The 23,514-nt window shown below is 39.4% G+C and overlaps 1 protein-coding gene across 1 annotated transcript in view; it reads right to left on the bottom strand.

Annotated features, from left to right (window-relative positions):
- Window positions 1-2,828: 2,828 nt before the first annotated feature.
- Window positions 2,829-23,514, bottom strand: part of CUNH7orf50 (chromosome unknown C7orf50 homolog) — a 34,888-nt gene continuing 14,202 nt past the window's right edge. Inside the window, exons 3-4 of the mRNA XM_017734128.1 lie at window positions 10,841-10,922; window positions 2,829-6,454 (exon numbers count right to left, since the gene is read on the bottom strand). Coding sequence (XP_017589617.1) covers window positions 6,272-6,454; window positions 10,841-10,922 — 265 coding nt within the window. The 3' untranslated portion in view covers window positions 2,829-6,271. The remainder of the gene's footprint in view (window positions 6,455-10,840; window positions 10,923-23,514) is intronic.

Here is a 23,514-nt window from a genome sequence, read left to right as displayed (position 1 = left end):
TGCAGGCAGGTCAGGTGGGTGACAACGATGGCACTGCTGGCCTGAGTTTGAACATCATCCACAGTAACTTCCACAGCTGCTCCATTTTACTGCAAGAAGCCCAGAAGGTGGCCCATGGACTGCAGCCCTCCAGAGGGTTCTGAGGCTGCTCTGAACACACAAATCCTCTCTATTTATGTTGTAGTCACGGCATCATCACAAAATGGGACCCTAAGTCCTTCCTGGCACTGAGATGTCACCAGTGCAGTGAACTGGGCCGAGGCTGCTGCTGAGCACGCTTAGACACTGGAATTTCATCCAGATTTTGCCTGTTTAATGCCAGCAGTTCATACACAGGACCCTGCTTGCAATCAGCCCTGGTATTTTCAGCTGCCTTGGCCCTAAGCACTAACCACAAGTAAGACTTCAGAGAAGCTCCATATTTATTCTTTGTGGCGTATCATAGTGCCCCATTAAACAAGGACAAAAGACTTCCTTATGTAATAGAGATGCTATTTGTTATTTTTAACCTTATGGCAGCCAGGATTTGTGCCAGGTGGCGTGCTGCCTTAACCAAGGAACTTCAGGAGGTTACATTCCTTGCTGTCATCCCTGCCCTCTGGCAGTCGATGTCCATACATGGTTTCCTGGCTGCCTGTCCTTGTGCCTATCTGTGAGCATTTATTTGTGACAGCCCACGGAAATACCAGTCCTGTTGAACAAGGTAAGTCAGGATGCTGATCAGTCCTTCCAGGATCCTGCAAGAGCTTCTGCTTCTCATAAAGGGTCCTGTCTATGTGAAACCCATGAAGTCTGTTTCCACGGATCTATGCTACTAGAGAAACACCATCGCTGTAGCTGTAGTTTTCAATTTCTCCAGATAGCTTTAAAACATCTTGTTTAGTCCGATTAAGCCCGTGGAAAGCAGACAAATAAAATGGTGGCAACTCCCCGCAGCACAAGAGTGAGAAGAGGCAGCAAAGGCCATGGAGAGCACTGAGCCATGGGCTGAGCATCCTGAGCAGCTGGGATCCCGCAGCCTCCCAGCTCCCGGCGCTCCACGGACTCACGTCACTGCTCGCCTGGCAAATTCCATCAGCAGCATCACCGGGCCAGATCTGGGCAACTTCATGGAGCTTAAGCAAGCCTGGCTCATGCAAAGGACGCTGCCAAAGCCTGTTGTACCTCCAGACCAATCCAGGGAAACAGCAGTGCCAACATCCTTTGGGTCCAAAGGAGCTCAACAGCAAATGATGATTTTCACAGTGCCATGGCTGGTCTGGCTCTTTGTAAGCAAGTAAGAGCGACAGATCCTGTGTCCCATGGCTTACAATTTTATAAAATACACATGGGACCATGAGGAGAATAGATGTAAGTTGTCACAGATGTGGTATTTCAATTAGCAGCAAATACTCATTAAAAAATCAGAATAACTAAAGCTAATAGGGAATGTAACTCCACCTTCCAGTGAACAGAAGGGTAACTGGTAATTATAACTATGTGCTCACATAATTTCAGGGTTTTTGCTTGTTTTCCTCTAACACAATCCCCCTTCATTCAGTCTCAAGGCTGGAGGCACAGAGAGGTAGAATTTTAATTCTTCTGGCCATTTATATACATGTGGCATTTCTTGACCTTTAAGTATTTGATTTTGAAACCTATTTGACTTTTTGACGTAGGTGTTTTTGTGGGTTTTGTTGGGGAATGCCAAAAATTTTCTGCATGTAAGGCAAAAGAAATCAATAAGAGCAACTGTATGAGTGTTCTTCTGTTTGTACCCAGAGGGGCCTCCCTCTACGTCTGTGACACCAGTTAAAGTTTCTCAGTAGCACAAGCTTCTTATTCAGCTTTGTTTTGACAAAGAAAGATAAACCACTGTTTTGCTTTGCCCTTCCCCCACCATTTACTAATTAGTTTTATTTAGTTTGCTATTCCCTGCTCCTTGCAGGGGAAAAAAACCCATACTTAAAAAAAATAATTATTTTAAACCGCATTAAGTTGTTGACTATGTAGGTTCTTACAAAGAATTTAAAATAGAACATAATTATAAATCACTGAGAAAATGAGCTCGTCCTACACAGGCAAGGACATTTAATTGTGTCCTTGTATGACTGGAATCACTGTAAACAACTAATATTCCTATTTGCAGAGACAGAAATAACAAGCTCATTCAGCTGTACAGAAAGGGAGACATAAAAGGAAACCAAAGGCCAAACCAGAATAAGCCACTGGAAAGTTTTATGTCAACAAAACTGGATTTAAATTAAGTAACATCAATTTGCTATTTTGACTGTAAATGAATCAGAACATTAAAACATGTTTTAAAGGGAACATTTTTGATGAAACATCTATGACTGGTTCCTACACCAAAGGGATAGGAAAGTTACTACTTATTTCTGTGTAGGATCAAAGCCCAACTGCAAAGTTACTTCTCTGGCTTTGGGACTGCTTTGTAGATCTACATTTTGAAAATGAGAAGAGCAGCAGAACTGCAAGGAAAACACTGAATAAATGACTTATCAGTTGCACACAAAGGAAAACACAGCCCTGATGACATAATTAAGAAGTTGCATCACAGCACATACGCATGAAGGACTAAAATTTAAATTACACGGACAATTTCCATTCTTATGCTTTCTAATTTTCTGACTGCTTGACTTTGCAACTTAAATCTCTTTTATGATTGTTGTTTCTGACACTGATTTGCAGAAATGGGAGCAGATTTTAACGTTTGTTATTCTGCCTTACTTGGTGGCAAGGTTTAGAAAAACGCACAAAACAAAACCAAAACCCCCAAGTTCAAACCAAAGATGTGCATTTCTAAGCTATTTGAAATAATGGGAGAGGAGTCAATAGTCACTTTGCTTTAAAATCAAGAGAAACACAGCAGAGCAGTTCTCCAGTAAGAGGAAATAAGGAAATAAACCACACATTCAACAACTACAAGATGCCCTTTCCCAATACAAACAGAATCCATTTACCCAGTAATTTTACAACGGTGATAACAAATTAAAATTGTGGGCAGACAGTGGAGAACCAAATAGATACGCAACCCATAGCAAGGATGAGCCAAATTAAAGGGAACTTCTTACACTGTCAAATTTTGAGTAATTAGTACTTCCATTAGAGGCACACTTCCAGCTTTAAGCAATTCTAAGTAATTAATGTTCCTTTATTTTGCCTGGAAGTCCTGACTTCAGCATTCTCTTAGGACATGCATTCTGCTAGCCAGAGCTACACAATGCAGATTAACTTGACTAGAAGGTGATTAGCACAGGCAGATGAAGACGTAATTTGTCATTCTGTACCCACTGCTACTTCCAGCCTGGGATGCAATTTTATGTAACACAGCAGACTGATTCAAACAGAGGCAAAGACACGATTTTGTCCTATCTGTACCCAGATGATTGTCTAAGATACCAGCAATGTTGAGATTTGAAAATTGGACATGACCAAACGACAAAATGTGAATGAAGTGCCAGATTACATCTTCCCACACAGCTCCAACCAGCTACAGGAATTCAGTAACTGACTGCACACTTAATAATTTAAGATAAATAATTTTAAATGCATGATGGAGGAGGTTTTTCTATACTTACTCATCACATAATGTAAATTTAGGGATGAAAATGCCAAGCTGAGCAGGAAGCAGAGGCTGGTGTGGTGGATAGTACATGGACAAGGCAAGATTTGCTTGCCAGAGGCACTACAGCATTTGCACAGTCTGTGGATAAGCTGTCTGGGTCCTCACAATCTTTTCTTTACAATGGGCCTAGCAATACAGATCCCCCAAAAATGTGGGTTCTTGCATTTCCTGCCTGTTTTGAAGATGACTTGTTTGCCCACCAGCTGAAGATTCTTGAAGAAAAGGTGTGAAGTAAAATAAATGAAATGGAATTAAAGTGCCCTTTTCTATTTGTACTACAACATCAAGTATTAGACAACTCTTAGAATATTTCATATTGAGCTTTGACATGCGAGACACAACCCCACCAAGCAGCAGTTTTACAAATCTTTTACCCAGTTTCAAGACCCCTCTGACCCTTGGACAGTACCCACACCAAGAAGCACGTGGCAGAAAGCACCATGCCTTGCTTTCTCTGCCAAACACAACCACAGCAGCAATTACCTTCAACTGTAGCTTCTGGATTTTCTGAAACTGCAAGAAGCAGAACCCCAAGACCATGATCTTCACCCAGCAATTGGTGGGACTGAAGGGAAAGCTGGAATTGCAGCTGAGGAAGAGGAGAGACAAGCAGGACCTACTCCCAGAGGTCTATTACTGTGCTGGTGAGAGCCTCTCAGTGTTCTTCTCCAAATACTACTGTCCACATGGACTCCAGATTGACAGGCCTTGTGCTTTTAATATCAATTGATATAAAATTAACTATGACATTCTTGATCTACAAAGCTTCTTTTCTTACAGATTTGTCAGCATTTACACACTGTCAGAACTAAGATCCAAGAAAGGCATATCTCACCAAATATGTCAAAATCATAGAAGGTTCCCACATTTTTGCCCAGACCTTACCTTTATCACCTTCTTTACAATTCTCTTCCAAAGTGCACTTGCAATGTGCTTGTGCTTTTGAGCTACAAGGTGTCTCAAGTGCACAACGAGGACCCACATTTTTGTGTGACAGAGAAATCAAAAGCGGTGACATTCAAATATCTTGAGGGAGAACAAAAATTCTTCTCTGACATCTAACATGCAATGATAAACTCACAAAAAGCCACTTTGCAAACTTCATCCCTGAGAAATTCCTATTTTCCCTCATGAAAAGAAAAAAGTATCAGCTTCTGCTTGGAGTGACAGCAGGTTTTCCCAGCTGCATATTCTCCCATGTAAAATATATGACCCAATGATCTTTACGAGTCCACTAAATGTCAGGATCACTTCTTTTTATTACAGATCCTTTACACCAGGTTTCTCACTGCAAGATCAATGCTATACGGCTCAGAAAGGCTTTGACTGTGCCCCGAGGCACTGTCAACAGCTCAGTGAAGAACCTGGACACTGCTGCTCAATTCTGCCCATTCTTGTGCCAAACTCCATCCCAATTATTCTTTTAGAGCAGGGCATGCTGGTTTTTAGTCTTTTTTTGGCTGAAAACATCCTCCTCAGCAAGTCAAAAAGCATAAGTTATTTGTTATTAGTAATATATTTCATACTTTTTTATGATTTGTACTAAGCCATGACTAGGAAGACTGTCAAATCCACTCAAATGCTTCTTATTGAAAAATCAGGCCTGCATATCCATAGATCCTCCCCTCCTTCACCCACCCAAATTAAAGCTGTAATTCCCAAAGACAGACACTCTTCTGAAACACCACACATTTCATATAGTTGTTATTAATAAAGTATGAACAATGTTTGCAGAAATATTAAAGAATCAGGTCAAGAACTCTGTCTGAATACCAGTGTTATTAAATAAGCCAATCATCCAACTTTTCAGTAGTTAATGTCCTTGGTTTTTACTTGAAAGCCTCATTTTCAGCACGTTCGTAAGAGACAAATGTCCCATGCCAAAAGGAATGAACCTGAATTAACTCTTTTGGATGCCAAGTGCAGGAGGAAGAGGAAAATGCAATATTGGCAGGCTGGATAGAGCACAGTGCTTCTGATCATAGGGCAAGTTTAGATACAGTCTGATGATTACAGCACATACAGTCAAGGATTTGATCTGTTCCCATCTGTGCATTATCTGAGTATCTAAACAATTGCCCTAATGCATTTGAAAACTTTAAAATATAAAAAGAAAACTAACAAAGCTGATGGTATCTCCAGATCACTGTGTGAAGTACTAATAAGCAACTGTGTTATACAACCCGTGTTCAACAGACTGAAAATGATCTTTCCCAAATCCAAATGACATCCTTCTGAAGCTGAAAGTGAGAGATTACAGCTGGCTGAGCACACACTGTACTGTACATTCATTTTAAAAGCTGCCATTGTAAAAGACTCTCCAGGCTTGATGTTGGGTTTCTTTGCTCTTCTTATTAAGAGCTGCAAAGTTCCTCATATTTAACAGTAATTACAGGGGGAGATGGAGAAAAACTAATGAGACAGAGAGAGGTTTCTTTTTTTAAAGAGGTGCAGTAAGATTAATAGCAAGACTATGGGCTATATATGTTATTTTTATTTCATCACCTCCAAACACGATAAATATTTTCAATTGGAAAAAATTATGAGTATAAAATTTAGTATTATCTTTACAAATCCTTTACAGCCTCTGTATGTGACATCCTCTCCTTCCCTCCACCAGACAACAATTATGACACAAGAATACTCTCAGGACAGCAGTTGCAGAACTTGTCTGATGCGCTCGCACTTCTCCAGCAGGTCTGGGTCTTCTCCATCAGAACCATCAAATTCCTTCATAAAAGCTTCTGCTTTCTGCACAGTTTTGTCTCGTGCATTGCCCTGAAGCCCTTGCAGATAATCCAGTAAAATGGTGAAATACTTGTCTGGAACCTTAAAAGAAAAAACAAAAGGAAGGAAAACCAGCTTTATTTTCTCCCCTCTCAATACTTATTTACAATCACATCACAGCAACACCTGAAAGACAACTAGGAAAACGGCATGGGCTTTGGTGTTTGCCAAAGTCCAACTCCAAGTGGAAATCCAAGTGGAAATGTTTCCTGCCAAGGTTCAAGCTGCCAGGAGGGAAGGACCCTGGTGAGAGGACTGTCATGTGCTTGGATGGGCAAAGCATCTGAGAGGAAATGCTCAGCAGATGTGGAAATGCTCATCAGCAAACGCAAACACTGCCTGACAGGGAGCCCAAGGCCCTGAGGGTTGGTGGAAAAAAAACCCAAAACACATTAGCCAAATCCTCCTTTTGGAAACACAGATGCAAATCTTACTAAAATCGGTGAGAATTGCATGCAAATGTCTGAAGAGAGAATTTTGCTGGAATTCCCCTTGCCCTTACCCAAAAATTGTTTGCTGAGATACCACCCACCATTGCACACTTTGACAGAATGCTTATACAAAGGAATAGAACTTAATTTGAAAAGCAAATTGAAATTAAGACATATGGAAATAATTTTTAAATCATGCTGACTAAAACTGATAGGCTCTACCACCGTGTCCAACATTAAAAGCACTTTAGTCATCTACAATTGCCTTACCCCTGTTTCACTCCCTTTCTAATTAACTAGTCAGAGATTTAAGTTTTAGCTTATCTTGTACAACATACAATTTAAATGATCATTATATTAATCTTGACAATAACTTAGCAAAGACTTTGGAATGATTTATTCAGTACTTCATACTGAAGTGCTTTCAAAAGTAATAGGTGAGCAAACCTACGCTGATCTTAACTTCGTGTTGTGTATCTGTGGAACAGGCTCCAGCCAATAACAGGATATTTTTTGCTGTGAATCATGAGATGTTAAGATGATCTCATCCTGCAAATATGTTTCTCCATGTTTAACTTTACACATATAACTTGACATGAGTCAAGTTAAACACATACGTAAGTATTTAAAGGATTCGAGACTAATTATTCGAGGGCGGTTTCAATTCTGCAAAGTACCAACATTTCAGAGAAGACAGAGCTTCAACAGACACTTAATTTACAACTTACTTCTCCATGGACATTTGGCAGCAGAACTTTGATCACTAAAAACTTCTATCACTCCAAAAGAAGAGGAAGAAAGAATATTCCAACACTGCCTTCATCAATCAGGGGTATTACAAAGTAATAAATCAAAACTAAAGTCTGTGTTCAGCCTCCGAACTTGTACACTATGGAAAACCTTCTAATTCTTCACACAAACACTCTTGCATTAAAGAAACAATACAGTTACAAAAGAAATATTAATTTTACAATGATTAACACTGAAATGGACGATATATGAAGCGTTGCTATACTATACAAATCAAACACAGTGAAAGATATCTGTATTTTTGGAAGTTTTCGCTCACAGTAAGCTGGTACTAATAACAGATGAACCCATTTAGACACAAACAATTCCAGTGTGACAGCGCTCCTTTAATACACATACTCAGTACTAAGCTTTTAAAGCTCAGCAACATTTCCATGTTTCAAACCTTGGCCAAGTTATCTCTGTAATTTACAACTCTTGTTCTCAGACCTCATGGCACAGACATACCTGTGGAACTACAGTTATTATTATATCATTTAAGCAAAATGCTTGAGGGGGCAATTGAAAGCCTGCTCTAAATTTAGAAATACTAAGTGTGCAGACTTAACATGTGGCTGCCTGAAGCCTAGAAAACATTTAGCATTTGGCCCTGAGGGTGCTCAAGTGTTCAAAAAGTCTGATTTTTTCCTTTAACATAACACAGCTCTGAGGTTTATTTCATCAGGAGCTCAGAACACAGCACCCCGTGGGCAAGGTAAGGTAAGATCGTATTTCCTCCTGGCTTACACAGACAGTAGAGCCACAGCAAGGACTGGAACACACAAAGTACCAGCAAAGAAAGTTAATGAAATCCAAATTCTAGTTCCTCAAATACAGTAGTACAAAAGCAGTCATTTCAGGGGTCTTGGCGAGGTTTTTCAAGGAGGAACACAATCCTTGCTCCAAGGTCAGTTCAAGGCTGGTTTGAAATTGGAGATCAAGATCTCCCACCACAGCATTGGCAGTTGAAGCAAGGCTTATGGGATTTTGTTATTATTCTTTTGTTAAACTGTTTTGACCATTTTCTTGTGTCTTCTTCTCTCTCACACACCAAATCTTGCCTCTGTCCTAACTTCCTAATATGCACTAGAGCTGATTAATATGGAAATAACCCCAAGTGAAATAAATACGGAAATAACCCCAAGTGAAATAATTCCTGTCTTAGGGAAAAGGCAGGAAACATTACAAAAGAGTACCAGGAAAAGAACAGTTATCACTTTTAAATTATCCTGTGCAACTCTGAAGTGTTCAGACCTGGAGACCTGCAGACACCCACATATTTTGCAAAGCAAACACAGACACCAGCCCAGAGCAGCTCAGCTCGTTGCCTCCAGGCTGCATTTTGGGCCACCTTCTGCAGAAGCTTCAGACAGCCCTCCAGGCCCTGAAGTCCAGAAGCTGAAGACTGTTCTACTAACGTCCTAAAAATGCTGTGCCAGATGATAAAGACCAACAAATGACCTAGTGCTTATTTTATTCTGGGTGCTGGAGAAGTTTACACACCATAGGTACACAGGCCTGGCTGGGAAGCTGTCAGCCAACCACCAGATGGATTTTAAAGGAGCTTAAAAAACCATTCATCTAGCAAACAATTTCAAAATCTCAACTTATTTCTTAGAGAAAGAGGCCTATCAGTACAGGAAACTCAATTCAGGCCTTTGCATGGCTCTTCAGTAGGCATCCAAGTGACACCGTGAGATCAAAGATGTGGCTTAGGAAGGAAAGAAACTTATGTCTCCTTTTGTACTTTAGTCATGCTTGGATTACCAGCAGATTTTATTCTGTAATGGACAGGAAGCTGAATTTGGGTATAAAAAAATATTCAAAAGAAGCTGGGTGTGCCCTCCCTATGGTCCTGATGAAGAAAGAGACTTCATCATACGCTTAATTATAAGCACTTGGCAGTTGTACTAACTTCACTGAATCTGGATGCAGATGTTAATCATTCTCTGAAGCTCATATTCAATGCTTCTCTGATTATTAAACTACAAAATATGTGAATTTAAATTAACCAGAGCACTTCCATCAGAATTTAAAATAAAAGGAAATTTCATTTCAATGTTGAGAAATAAGGAGATAATCTGTGTTTTGATACATAAAACAAATGCTACTTACAGTTCATTGTGTCCCAGTGTATTTCAACACAAACCCCAAAGTAAACAGGTAAAAGAAGCAAAATCATCCCTCTGCCTGCCAAACAATTTCTAGGTAGCTTTGAAGAGCATACATTGATTTTGAGAGGTTGATAAAGACTTTTAAAGGAGAAACTTAAAAAACAGAAGACAGAGCAAACAACGCAGAAACCAAAATCAAATTTGTACTCTACAACTCATCTTTTTAAAGTATTTACACCATGTGAACATTTTTGCCTTCATGAAACTCTGCTGTTAATTATCTGGCTGTCTAAAAAGGTAACACCCAGAGTCAGGTGATTGGCTTAAGAGCTGCTGACTAATTTGAGTCAGGAAGATTGGTATGAGTAAATGTTCAAGTGCACACAAAAAAATCAGCAAAACCTAACTGAATATCAACAAAATGAACCAATAAGTGAGGCACTGTGCAAATGGGCAGATGTTTGTTCTATTGCACAACAAAATGAATGACCTGAAATCCTCATTTGATACCACGACGGTCAGACACTTATTGGAAATTCAATTTATGTTGTTTCTTAAGTTATGAAATGAATGGATTTCTGTATGGATGCAAGCCTGGCTTCTGGTTATACTTTATGCTCTTCACAATCAACATCGGGTTTCACTTATATTTAAATGAGAGAGCTATTTTAACATCTTGGCAATATGGATGTACATCTTCTGTGGAGCCAGAGATATCTGAAACAATATGAGAGCTGCGGTTTGCAGTATTGGGTTCCACATTAGGAAATTCAAATTAAGGATATGACTCAAATTCTCAGCAAACTCCAGATTTAAATAAAACATGAATCTGCTCTCTTTATGCTTGATATCCATCAAGTATAAAAATCTAGCATACACAGGACAATGAACACCAACAAAATAAAAAGATCAATGATAAGCAATTAAAATGCTTCAGCATCTTGGTTAAAAACAAACTAATTTGTAAATTATTAAAAAATTATGAGACAAGTGCATGGCTAGTACTAGGAAGTGTTGGTTAATAAAGAATAGCTATAACTAATGAATAAGACTATGTCATGTTTGTTCTGAGAAAAAGCAGCATGAATACAAACCTTGTCTTTATCATACATGTGCAGGAGAAGCCACGTCTGTCTTGTCTTTTGAAACTTCCATTCTTCTGGGTTTTTAGACCAGCTGTAGAAAATAAGGAAAAAAAATTGCTTAAACTGTGATATCAAACCATTCTTTATTTAGAAAATATTCCCTACAATTCTTCCAAGTGACTCTTTGTATGCATGACACGGAGTTTCATGGCACTGTGGGACACAGATACTGGCACATGTTTTGTACAAGGCCACCTGGCTTCTGTGCCAAAAAATCATAGGAAGATATCATAGCCAAGAAGGTTATAAATTTTCCTCAGAAAGCAGTGATTCCTTGAAGTTAAATATCAAGTCCCACTCCCCAGCTTTGGCCCATCCTTTATGAGAGGTCATTGCCCTCGTTTGACCAGGACAACTGAGCACCCCAAATCTTTACCCCTGCTGCAGGGCTCAGTATCTGGGGAGGTGGAGGGGACAGGAATCAAGTTTGGGCTTCAGAAAGTTGGTATTTCACATTTATCAGAAATTTATATGAAATTAAGCAGCCTCTGAGAGACTTGTGCTACAATGGTCACCTCAGCAACGGCTGCAGCCCATCACAGATGGCTCTTCTAGAGCAGACAAAATTCATCCTTCAGGAGCAAATGTTTTAAGGCTTGGGCTTGTCTAAATGTGTGACTTAAATGCTTATATTTATAGGCTGGAAAAATGGGGGGGTTATGTCTTTCATGAGGAATACTTGAATACTGTTAAAAGTGAGAGGCTAAACAAATTATTAACATCTGCAAATGTTTTTTGGCTGTTCAGCAAACACATTTTCAATATGCAAAATTTTAGCTGGGTTAAAATAGCACATTTATGTGCATCTTGAACATGTTTTTAAAGCTGGTATATTCTGGTTTAGATGAAGAAAGAGGCATTTATTTCTATAAAAAAATGAGCAAACCAGTAAATCTCGCTATAAAATGAAGACTACTTTTTAAAATTATGTGCTTGAAAATATGTATTGTAACACATACAAAATCTGACAGTATGCTAAAGTATCACTTGAAAAGAAAGAAAAAAAATATAAGGAAAAAAACCAGAAACTTTCACATTTATTTGATTTTTCTCTAAAGAAAAGTAGGTCTCCAGAGGGTAGCATGCAAGATGCCATTAATGTTCCAGCTTGTTTTACACAGCAATAGAGAGCACAGAGATCAGTTGAAAAGCCAGCTGGGTAGGAGAATTAGTATTGTTTAAACACTGTCAAGTCTAATAAAGCAAAAGAGTCCTCATCTCTGGTGAATGCTGCACCAGCAAATACATTGTTCAGCCAATTCAATGAAAGAGAAAAAAATGAGACAACAAATTTGTACAGAAAGGTTTCATGGAAGCCTCTGAAGAAAATCTAAAGAAAAAGATTATTGTCTTGATGTTCAAATTCAAGATAAAGAACCACAGCTTATCATTAGTTAAACATAATAAAATAGCTTATAACCAAAATATAAGGTAGAAATCAGACAATTAACAGTAAACCAGGAAGGACAGACAAAACATGAAAAACCACAATATATCATCCTTTACGTGCTCAAGTTAAACCTACAGATGAGCTGATTTAGAGGCTTCTTTTGGAACACTGTCAATAAATAGGCAGAAGTTTGCAAAACCAATATTGCACAAAAGCAGAAGGCCAAAAAGCTGACTGAAAATGTTACAGAATTAAATAAAAAACTACTATTATGGTGAAACCATCCCTTCTCCCACTGCCACCCAGCTAGAAACCACAGTACTTGCAAAGCAAAATCACACAACCCTTGGTGTCACTTGTCTTTGCAGCAAAGTGCCCAACTGGACAACAAATGGCACCTCCTGAAGTGAGAGGAGCCAACAGAGAATGAGGTAAAAAAGGCTTTTCCTGTGGGTGCAGTTCGTGGGGTCAACAACCACCTGCTCATCTGTACCAGGCAAACACAGCAACTCCTAACTGAGCAACTGGGACTTCTGCCACCAGTCCTTCACAAGAAACAAAATAAAGCAATGACAGGACTTGCTGATTTTTTTAGCGTGTTCTTTCATGAGGTTCATCCTCAAGAAGAAGGAGGTAAGTTTAAAATTCTTTTCTACGTGAATAAAGCCTGGAAACAGTTCACATTACAGTCTTTGCAAGGTGACAAGAACAAGCTGAGTGACAGATCTGTGACTGCATCCCAGGAAAACAGGCCCTCTGCTAATGGAAACCTTTAAAATATGTCTATTTCTCTAAACCATTCTATGTATTTCAACCTTTGTGATGATATCCATTGGTCAGACACACCACAGAGTACTCTGAATCTTCTGCTCTCTGCTAATTTTATGTTTCTATCACAGTATCACCTGAGTACTGTTGGCATTAAAACTTGAAAAATACAGCCTGATTTCATTTAATCTCCTATAAAACTATAGGATGTTAAAATATCTTTATTACCTAGTTTATAAACAACTGAGACCAACAAATGAGTGCACTATAAGGTTAATTGCTCTTATTAACCTATTACCAAAACCATATGCTCTCTTCTACGTGTTAAGGCAAGTGGTTGTACTCCTGCATCCAAGACTCCATATGGACTTCCACTCCTGTGAATTCTCTTGTAGAAACAAACAAAAGCTTTAGTATGTCTTCCTGAAAGGTTCTGCTCTGTATACACCACAATAATTCACATAAACAACAAATACTTTACCATAATCAACTGCAGAAAGTACATTTGTGTCCATTAGGGCACCAGAGCCTCACAAGCCATTTCTTTCATTTTGTGACCTGTCCTATTAGAATCAAACACTAAATTATTACAACAAGAAAAACCAGTATTTTCCTTAATAGCTATAGGTGTACTTGTATTTTCAGAAAATACTCCTAAGTTTTTAACTGGTACGCCAACCACGGCTGTATCAACAACTCCTGTTTCTTCCTCTTCAGAAAAATGGTCCTTCTCTTGACCCGAATTCCTATCAAACTGTGGGCAAAACACTCCTGATAATGGGTGCACAATCTTTAATGCAGATACCATGACAGTTGCTCCCCCAAACAGTTATTAAAATAAAACTTTTCCACTGATTCCTCTGATTATGACAGCTTTTTCCTACTCCTGTGACAGCTTTAAAATCTATGGAAAGTATCGCTCCATAACAAAGTGAGAGCAGTATCTCTTTTTATCAGGATGACATCATTTGTACATTTTTAGAAATGCTCAACTTTTAAACTAGAGAAGTTCAACCCTTGCAACACACGAGAGGTCTCATTTTGCTGTTTACATGCAGATAAGCTTCCTTGACATATTACAGCAGGAGAAAAGGCTTTTCCTTTGACTGATCAAATATACAGCGCAAGACCAACTACGTTACAGTTAAACCCCCTGTTTTTATAGACAATCACAACCTCTTTCGCAGTTTGAATTCACTTGGTAGCTTCTAGAATTATCTGTGTCAGGATCTAATACAAACTATGGAATTGGATGAAAAATATACATGTGTAAAACATGTATTTTTCCAGTGTGCCTCGGGCTAATTTTCAATCCATTGTACAAACGCTAATCGCCTTCTTTAAACAGCTAATGTTTGAATCTTTCTCATGAGCTCCCGCTCATTGAAAAAACACACTGGTTGACTTTAGTTAAAGAGAACTTAAATGTTTGTGCAAATGATCATCCTAAATGGCTTTGAAATTGAATAGACGGAGGAAATGAATCAAATAAATCAAGCAGCTTAGGAAATTTTACATTTGGGCTTTTGTTTTTTAGCAGGAGAGTCTTATGTAGAAAAGCTGCCCAAGATTCTCACTAGTCTATCTCATAAATGACTTTTAGTGTCTACAGGCATCTCCCATGAATCTATTCCCAAAACACAGAAATTGAGGCAGTGTAAGTAGGCAAGCAGAAGGCAACAGGTGGTGTGCAGGGCAGAGCTCTCGCTGGGATGTCCAGGGAGAAGGAGATGGGGAAGGGAAAGCAGGAAAATTGGTTCCAGAGACACAGTATGAGAAAAACATTATTGTTTTAAATTGGATTCAGGAAGTCAACACAATGCATCTGCTGAGACTACTGGCCAGGACAAAGCTCTCCAGAGCTGTCACAACTGGCAAATAATCACTGAGTGCAGAAAAGCTCTGTGCTGAGAACCAACCCTTTTACTGATTCAACCTGAAAAAATTATCATTGGGTAGGAGACAAGTTTCAAGAAAACAGAAAGACTGACAGGGATGTGACTGCTGACACCTTCCAGAGCACACGAGAGCACTGCCGCTTGCCAGATGCAAGGACACGTAGCCTCACATACATCCACTGCTCCAGGTGAGTGCCCCTGGCAGAGCAGCCCACCCTGGATACACCTTTCAGCCTGGCTATCTATCCAAGGAAAAGCAGATTGTCACCAAATTGGGATTTCACCAGCATACAGCCCGGGTTTAGCATCAGGGAATTAACTTGAAAGGTTTCTCCAGCCCTGAGGACCAGCTCAGAGCACAGCCTCCTGCTGCTCTCCTGTGATTTATCCCATGCCTGACATTCCCAAGTTTCCAAAGGAGAGACAAAGCCATGGGTCTGGCCCATTACACCAAAGTCAGGGCTTAAACTGAAAAGATCTATGGAAAACGTTAAAAGCAGCATTCTACACTACACAAAAATGGTCCCGTTCTTCCCCCCTCATTCATCTGGGTTCTTTTCTGTTCTGATACACCAGTTATTCACCAGCCTGCAACCTGTCCTTAAGGATCACCTGTGTTCTTCTACAAGCCCCCCAAGGAAGGCTGAACAGGAGTTATGGCACACTATTAAGGCTTGCAGGAATCAGGTTAGGTGCATTATTCCCCAAACTCTCTGCAAACAGCATCATTTCTGAGCTCATTGCCCTACCTGTAAAATGTGGATAACAGGTGTTTCCTCAATAAAGAACAACCATACTCCAAAAAATTCCCTTAAAGATATTTAAAGCCTTGCTGAAACACTTGGCACTCAAGGGATCTGCTGGAATATTTCACAGTGCAGTGCATACAAGAGCAGCCCCTTTAAAACCCCATGCCCTGGTGTTTAAGGCAACTCACTGCCCTTATAAGGCCCGAATTTGGAAACTCTGAATGCTGTTATCAGGTCAGTCCAGAGGTGAGCCCAATGCACATATGGCCAACGGGTGAGCAGGGAACACTGCACCTCAAAGAGGCTCCCTGGAACCCCTGCAAGCAGCATGGAGGGAGCAAAAATTTGGCATAAGCTCGCTCTTGTGGGAGAAGAGGCACTTTGTGGATGAAGGTTTTATATAGATATACAAAAAATATATGGATATGCATGGAAGCTTAACATATGCCCCAACAGTGCATAGAGTGAAGCAGGAATAATAATTTTTCCTCCAGTTATAACACATACAATTATTTAAAGGGAAATGTAAAAGTATTTATTTTTATTGGGGGTACTCAGAGTTTCTTCTATTTCTCTAAGGGGCATTTAAAAGGGATTTACTTTTACAAAGATGTTTTTTGAAGGTCTGGTTTTCCACACAAAACTGCATGCCCAGAAAGCTGCCTCATGGTGAACTTCATCGCTCAGTCCAATGTAAGAAGAAATGTCAGTTCAGGTGCATGTGATGCTGATTGTCCTCATTTGGAAAGAATAGGCAAAATTTAAATTCTGAATAGATTTTCAGAGACTAGACTGGAACAGCTGTAGTTAAAATCCTGGAAGCATAGATCTGTGGCAAGACCCAATATTAGGCATAAGAGACAACTGTAGCCTTTAACCGTGTTTTTCTCATGTTATGGATGAGTCTGTTTATTTCCCAGCTCCTGGAGAAAGTTAATATATTTATGCTGATATTCTCAAATCCAGTTTGGAATCTAACTAAATTGTGACTCAGATAAAGGTTTTCCTTATTTTCCTGGAAGAGAGAAAAGACACTAATGGAGCTCGTTTGCCAAAAGAAAACTTTCTAAAATTGTCAACAGATTTTAGAATCGGTGCCACATTTTTGGTTGAAAATCCTGGCACCATTTTTCAATCTGTGGTTTAAAAACATTTTTTAATATATTCTTCCATCTGGTTTAGACACAGTATAATAACTATAGACTTGTGAAAAGGCAAGAGGAGGAAGCTTTTTTTTTTCAATTTAGGAATCACACATGCAGGAAAAAAATAAATGTGCTTTTAAGTGTCCCATTTTCATCCTGATGTCCAGCATTAGGACAGATTGTATCTGTACAGCAAAGAGGTCACAGGATTTTCTTAGAAAGTATTTATAAAGTGAAAGGAAGGGGCCTTTTTGCCATAAAGCCAAGCTTTGATTAAATCTACATAAAATGTTTATCACAGCTTATCTTTTATTCTACGTACTTTTATCACTTGCCATTATTTGTAACGTTTTATATTATGTTTGCATCCTGCAGCTTCAGCCAAGCTAGAAATCCTCTTCCTCCCCCACCACAGGCTCTGTTCAAACACAACATGAGACGTTCCCTTGAAGAGCTTCAAGTGTAAACAGATGAGACAGATGACTGGTGGGAAGAAAAGTTGACCCAGAAAATTGTACCAATGCCTCAAAACCATGCAGCAGGTCGTGAGCAGAGCTCCTATCTCTTACACCTGGAACAATACACGTGGGGTGCCTCCCTGTGATTCAGCTTCTCATAGACACCAACCCACCTGCAAATGCCAACAGCATTCCACTGGGGAAAAAAACCTTTATAATTTCTTTAAAAATTATTGTCCTGATACAGTTATTTACTTGCTGATATCTGCATTAGCCCACCTGCAGCAAAACTGCATTTTGATTTGAAAATATATATATATATATATATATATATATATAAATAGCATTAATAACATGCTGAGAACTTGCTGTTGTTTTCAGTAATAACAAAAAGGTCAGGCTTGAAAGCCCATAGCTACTATTACTGTATTTCTAAGCTAAATGTGCTTTTTATTTTACATACATTCATAAAAAGAACACAAAGCAGGAGTTGAACTATCACCGAAGAAGAATAAAAAATAGAATTTGAGCCCTTCACAGCCCTGCAAGGAATATACAACCAAGTGCTATCCCAAAGTCCCATCTCCTCTCCAGATGTCCATCTTTTCTTGCACTTAATTCTGGTCACACTGATGCCTGAACCAGAAATAAGGGAAAGGGAAAATGAAAACAACTGTTATGCCTCCCTCCCATGAAGAACATCCTGGGGGGTACGAGGAGATAAAGAGGGCCTCACACTCTGTATGAAAAGCATGTAAGGAGCCAGCTGCACGTAAAATCCTTTCCAAAAGTTGGCAAAAGTCCATTTATATAAATGCTTTCTGAAGATCAGATGGGGGATATGCTACCCTCATGCTACCCAGAAAAAACAAATATGGTCAATTCTCTTCTCCCTTACTGTTACACCAAAAAATCTCTGACTGTGGTACAGAACACTCCTGCAAGGGCACAGATTCAAGCTGAGTAGCTCATTTTCATTGCTTTTAAAATTTTAAATCAGCTTCTAAAACTTTAAAGGTTCATACAAACAACAAAATAAAACAAAAAAGCACACCAGCACCAAAAAAACCCACAAAAAACCCCCCCCAAAAAAACCCCCAACAACAAAAAGAACAAAACAAAAAAAAAACCCCCAAAACCCCAATAAAAAAACAACAACAACAAAAAAACTCCAAACAACAAACCACCCAAACTTTTGGGTTTTATTAATAAAACACAAGAAGTGTATGAAAGTGTCATTGTTTTCCATATAGCGATGCTAAAAAAAAAAAAAAAGCTGGAAGAGAAACAAACTTCATGTGAAACTTTATCTGTGAAAGTTTTTGAGGAGGGATGAAGAAATGGCCACTTGGAGGAGGATTTGGATACTGAAGATGTTGGCTGATTGATTTTGCTTTGAACCAGCCAGGACACCCAAGAACCAATTTATTGCTCGTTACACTGAGTACAGGTTTGTGTTCCTCAGCTCTGCACGGGCTGTTTCAGGCTGCCCTGAGGCTGCAAAGTGATGCTGGCACCCTGGGAAGGTGCCTGATCCAGCTGGGGCACTGATCAGCAGCACTGCTGAAAATGGGCTGTCTTTTTGTACCCAGATGTCTTCGATTTGTCAGGCTGGGTGTTCCTGAAGGCCTAAGGGATTTCCACAGCCAACAACTGCTCTTCTGCAGTTCCAAAGTCCAGAGCAGGATTTCACTGTACCAAGAAAAGCAGTGCTCTCATTCTGCTAAGGAGATGCCAAATGCTGAGCTGCCCTACATCCCAGAACCAGGCGCGCTCTTCCTTTCTGGCTCAGCATCCAGCAGATCTAGTCCCAGCTGCAGGGAGCCCAGCTGGCCTTCTCTCCTCCCCACAAGATTCAAATCTTGTTCTGCACGTTTCCCAATAGGGTTTCCCCACCTCCTTGAGGAACAGGAGCTGCTTAGAGGGTGGATCATGGTCTCAGTGAACCTGAGGGGTGAAACCCAGCCCAGCTGTCTGGAGGATGGCCAGGCAGCAGCATCTGTGAAGAGACACCACCAGTGTTCCTCTCTTTGCCTGACAACCCTGACAAAGAACTGGCCTCAAATCAATCCCATCCCTTGTGGTGTCCAAGGATTCCCTCATGCACCCTCCAGGAAACGGGAAATCCCTCCCTCAGATGGAAGCTGAACCTTGAGCCTGTGTTGCAGGACTGGCCTTGTAACTCCTCTACAGAGCTGGCCTGTTCTGGTGGCCATGTCCTGCAGGTATACAGCTGCCAAACTGCCAAATATTGGACTGTCAAATTCCTACTGAGCCCCTTTACCAAAGTGAGCTCTCTTAGGACAGTACTGAAGAACTGCTATTTATTAATTTGGATACCAGCCCTTGATGCACTGTTGCAGCAATTACATTTGTGGGCTTTTTAAATTTTAAATGAAATCCATGTATTTTTATTACTGGCTAGTTAGGCAAAGTTCATTTTTGCTACTCAATGTAGCCCTCTTCAAATGACCCATCACACAAGTGGCTCTTACAGTGCATCTGAGAAGTACCACAATTTGGGGCTATTCTGGACCAATGACAAGAATATATATAGAAGCCTTAAAAAAACCCCAAAACAAAAAAGACGTCAACCATCCTTGTCATTTGGTACATCCCAATTTGGACATCCCACGGCTGCATTCATTAGGAACTATGGCAGAGGCGGATGGAGATGGAGTGTTGCAGACCCCATGGCATCTGAATCTCCCAAGTTGTAATCTTACAGAATGATTTACTCTTCTTTTTGCAGAAGAGCTCTAAAAAGGGACAACATCAAGATCAACCTAAAAGCACTCAGCAGTTCACAGCCCACTCACATTTTTTCAATTTAGCTGAGATATTCAGCTATCTCTCACTGCACAATAAAATCTGCTGTCACACCAAGGTGTTTAGGACAGTGTAAGATTCCCCTCTTCTAATACCCTGTGACATGTGTTGCACTACTAAGATTTTAAGTCGTGTATGCTTAAAGAAATGGATCTACCAATTACTGCTTCCTGCAGATGGCTCTCATTCCAATTCAATTTCACTCATATAAAAGTAATTACTGATACCTTTTTAGGCATCATCATATTAATATATGTGTGAAGGAGGAGACAAGTTTTATTAAGGATCTAGTTTTATTATTTCAAAAATATTTCTTGTTATTCTAACTCTGGTTAGGAAGCCTTGACAGCTCCCTGGAGCTAATTGATTAATAATCATTGCCAACAGCATTTTAAATTTTAATTTTGGCTTTGGCTGACTAGTCTAAATGATTCCCTAGAGCTACGAAACTCCTCACCACTACTACGAGTATTTGGGCACTGGATGAATAGTTTGAATGTGTTTGAGGAAGTGAGTAGCGGTGTTAATTCTCCCAGATCTGAATTTTATGACACAGAGAAAACATAAAAACTCCCTTTTGCGTTTCTGCCATGTCAAGAACCTAGTCTGAATGGAAGAAGATGGGTGAGCACAAAATGCCTTTTCTCAAAGCCAGAAGGAGGGTTAAGGATGGGATGCCTGGGCTTGGAGCCAGGAGTGAGGCAAGGAGTTTGGGGAGCCTGGGGGGAGCAGACTTCAGAAGCTTGGAGAAAAAGCTGTGCCTCACACTCCCTCAGTGCAAGCTCACTGCAAATGACATTTTCCCAAAATAAAGCAAATAAACCTTGCCATCTGCTTTTAGTTAAAAATATCAAGAGGTAGTTTGTTGTAATATTTATATGTGAAATGGATTATTTTAATTATTCTGGTTTTATTGGACCTGAACAGTGCCAAATTCTCCCCCAAGACAAATGGAAAAGATCAAAGTGCTTGTGTGAGGTTTTCAGTGAGGACTGAAGATGTCTCCTTACTGTCAGGATCCAGTCCTGAAGCAGACTGGTCTGTTATTAAAGACTTCTGAATCTCCCTAATATGTCTCACAAGGTTTCTAAAATTAGTATCAGATGAAATAATATATTAAAGCTGCTTAATTATTTAATCATTCAATTAGATACAATCTCTTTTGTATAATACTATGGAAAGATGAAAGCTGGATCTCAGCGATAAATATCTAATGGCTACATTTAATAAACTGTTAAGAAAATTCATTTATACTAAATTTTATTTTACTGGAAATGAGTTATTAAAAAAGGAGACATTAAATTTCCTTAACCAGGTTTGGAAATCAAGATGTTCTTTTACGGGAAAGAGAATCAGACAAAGAAATCTTAACTATTTTTACCTGAGTATTCATGGATTTAATGCGTGTAATCTAATTTTCCTCGTCTGAGGAAGCACTTTACAGTCCAGCAGTTAATTACTAATACAACTTATAGTTGTGACTACATATATGTGAAGAATTATGAGAAGTTGTAACCATCCTGCTGATAAAATTATCAATAAATAAAAGCAAACTAAATTTTGGGAAAAAAAACCCCTAACAATTCACCAAGAATGCACTGGAAGCCTCCTCAGGCATAAAGTCATCTGAAGTGTCACCATACATCCATGGCAAAGCTGGGAATTTTTGTTCCTAGTTCTATCAGCAGCAATGAAGTGGAATAAAGCTGTTCTGATCACCTGCAGCAATACTGGCAAGGAGCACAACTGCAAGGACACCCCAACCGTGGAAGACAGAAACCCCTCCCAAGACACCCATGGAAAGGTTTGGAATACTAATCCATTAAGCCTGCATGCCCACCAGAGACTAGTGGCCTTCAGGACTGCCTTGAAATGCCACTACAGAACAAAATCCATGCAAACTTCACTTTCAAAACAAGCAACTGAGAAAAATCCTGCAGGTCTGTTGGGAGCAGGCACTGGTACAGGGCCAAAGACAACAGAGCCTGTGCTCAGATGAGAAGAAGGTTATGTCTACTTTCCCTCATATCACTTGTCTGAAAGGAGACCTTTGGACAGTACAGGGACTTTGGTGAGTCACAAACTTCATCACTGTTTAATTTATCACCTGAAAAATGGGGTAACATAGCACTTTCTCAAAAGCTGTCATAACGAGAATAAATAAATCAGTGTCAAAAGACTTTTCATTTATCAAAACGCAGTTGTGATATGCTATCAGGAAGGGTATTATGGAAAAGCAAATTATCATTACTGTGGTGGGGAGAAGATAGAGACAGTATGGTTTTTAAAAAACATATAAAAACCCCTTTAAAGATGGGGCTGAGCAGTCAGGTATTTTTCAGTTGATCCTGTAAATGATAGATGTCAGATGAAAGGATTTGTGAATTCATGTTAATGATGTTATTAAATACAGCATTTCCATATGAGAATGTTTGAACAAAATGCCCAAGTAAATATTTTGACAGCTTTGTTTCACACTGAAAAAATGGTAGAAGTGCAAAGAGACAGAAGGTTCCAAAGTAAATCACTCTGCAGCTTTTACTGAAATATGCTTTGAGAGGTGTACTTGTGACCTTCCATAAAATTAATTCAAAGATTTAGAAAGACAAATAATTTGATTTAGAGCCATAAAGCAGGATTAGAGTTCCCTATTCTGATTTTTCTGTTAAATTTAGTCACCTTTTATGGTTATGGAAATTAGAAATCTCTTTCCTCCGCATAAACTAAATAGGACAAGGAGCAGATTCTGAAAGATGGAACAGCTACTGACTCTGACTGAGAGAAATTTAGCATGGACCTGAGCTTCCCTTGCTTTCTCCACTCAAGCCATACATTAGTGCTAATCAAAAAGAAAGCTACTCCAAAACCATTCCCTATAGAAAAGTAGTTTATGCAGGATAATATTAATAGCTAAACCATAAAATGTTTGGTTCAGGGAAAGTTGTGTTAGTCCAGCTGCTTTTCCAAAGCTCAGTTGAATGAGTTGCATCATAAACATTTACTAATTTGGCTGGAAAATCATGCAATCATTAATGTTTCTAAAACTTACTTCTGAATGAGTTAAGAATACCCCAGAAATACTTGCAACATCTCAGAACTTCCAGGTATAACTAAGCTTAAAAGTCTTAGAAGCTGACATATCAGAATCTCCCAAACACCTATTTTGTCTCTAGAAACCAGAGCTACTTATCTAACCAGCTGGAAATGGCAAAATACATCCAAAAATATTTTAAGTATCCAGGATCTTCACAATTCAATCCATGACTATGGAGAGGACTTGCTAGAGATTATTAGAATGAAATTATTTTACAAAGTAATTCTATCCATCTGGAGCATTTCCAGGATAGTATTACAGATAAGGTTTGTTTTCTTCCCAGAAATTATTG

Source organism: Corvus brachyrhynchos, unplaced genomic scaffold, assembly GCF_000691975.1.
Source record: "Corvus brachyrhynchos isolate BGI_N302 unplaced genomic scaffold, ASM69197v1 scaffold5, whole genome shotgun sequence".
In the NCBI taxonomy this organism is placed as follows: Eukaryota; Metazoa; Chordata; class Aves; order Passeriformes; family Corvidae; genus Corvus; species Corvus brachyrhynchos.
The sequence above is the reverse complement of the archived record's forward strand: the minus strand, read 5'-3'. Positions and strand labels throughout refer to the sequence as shown.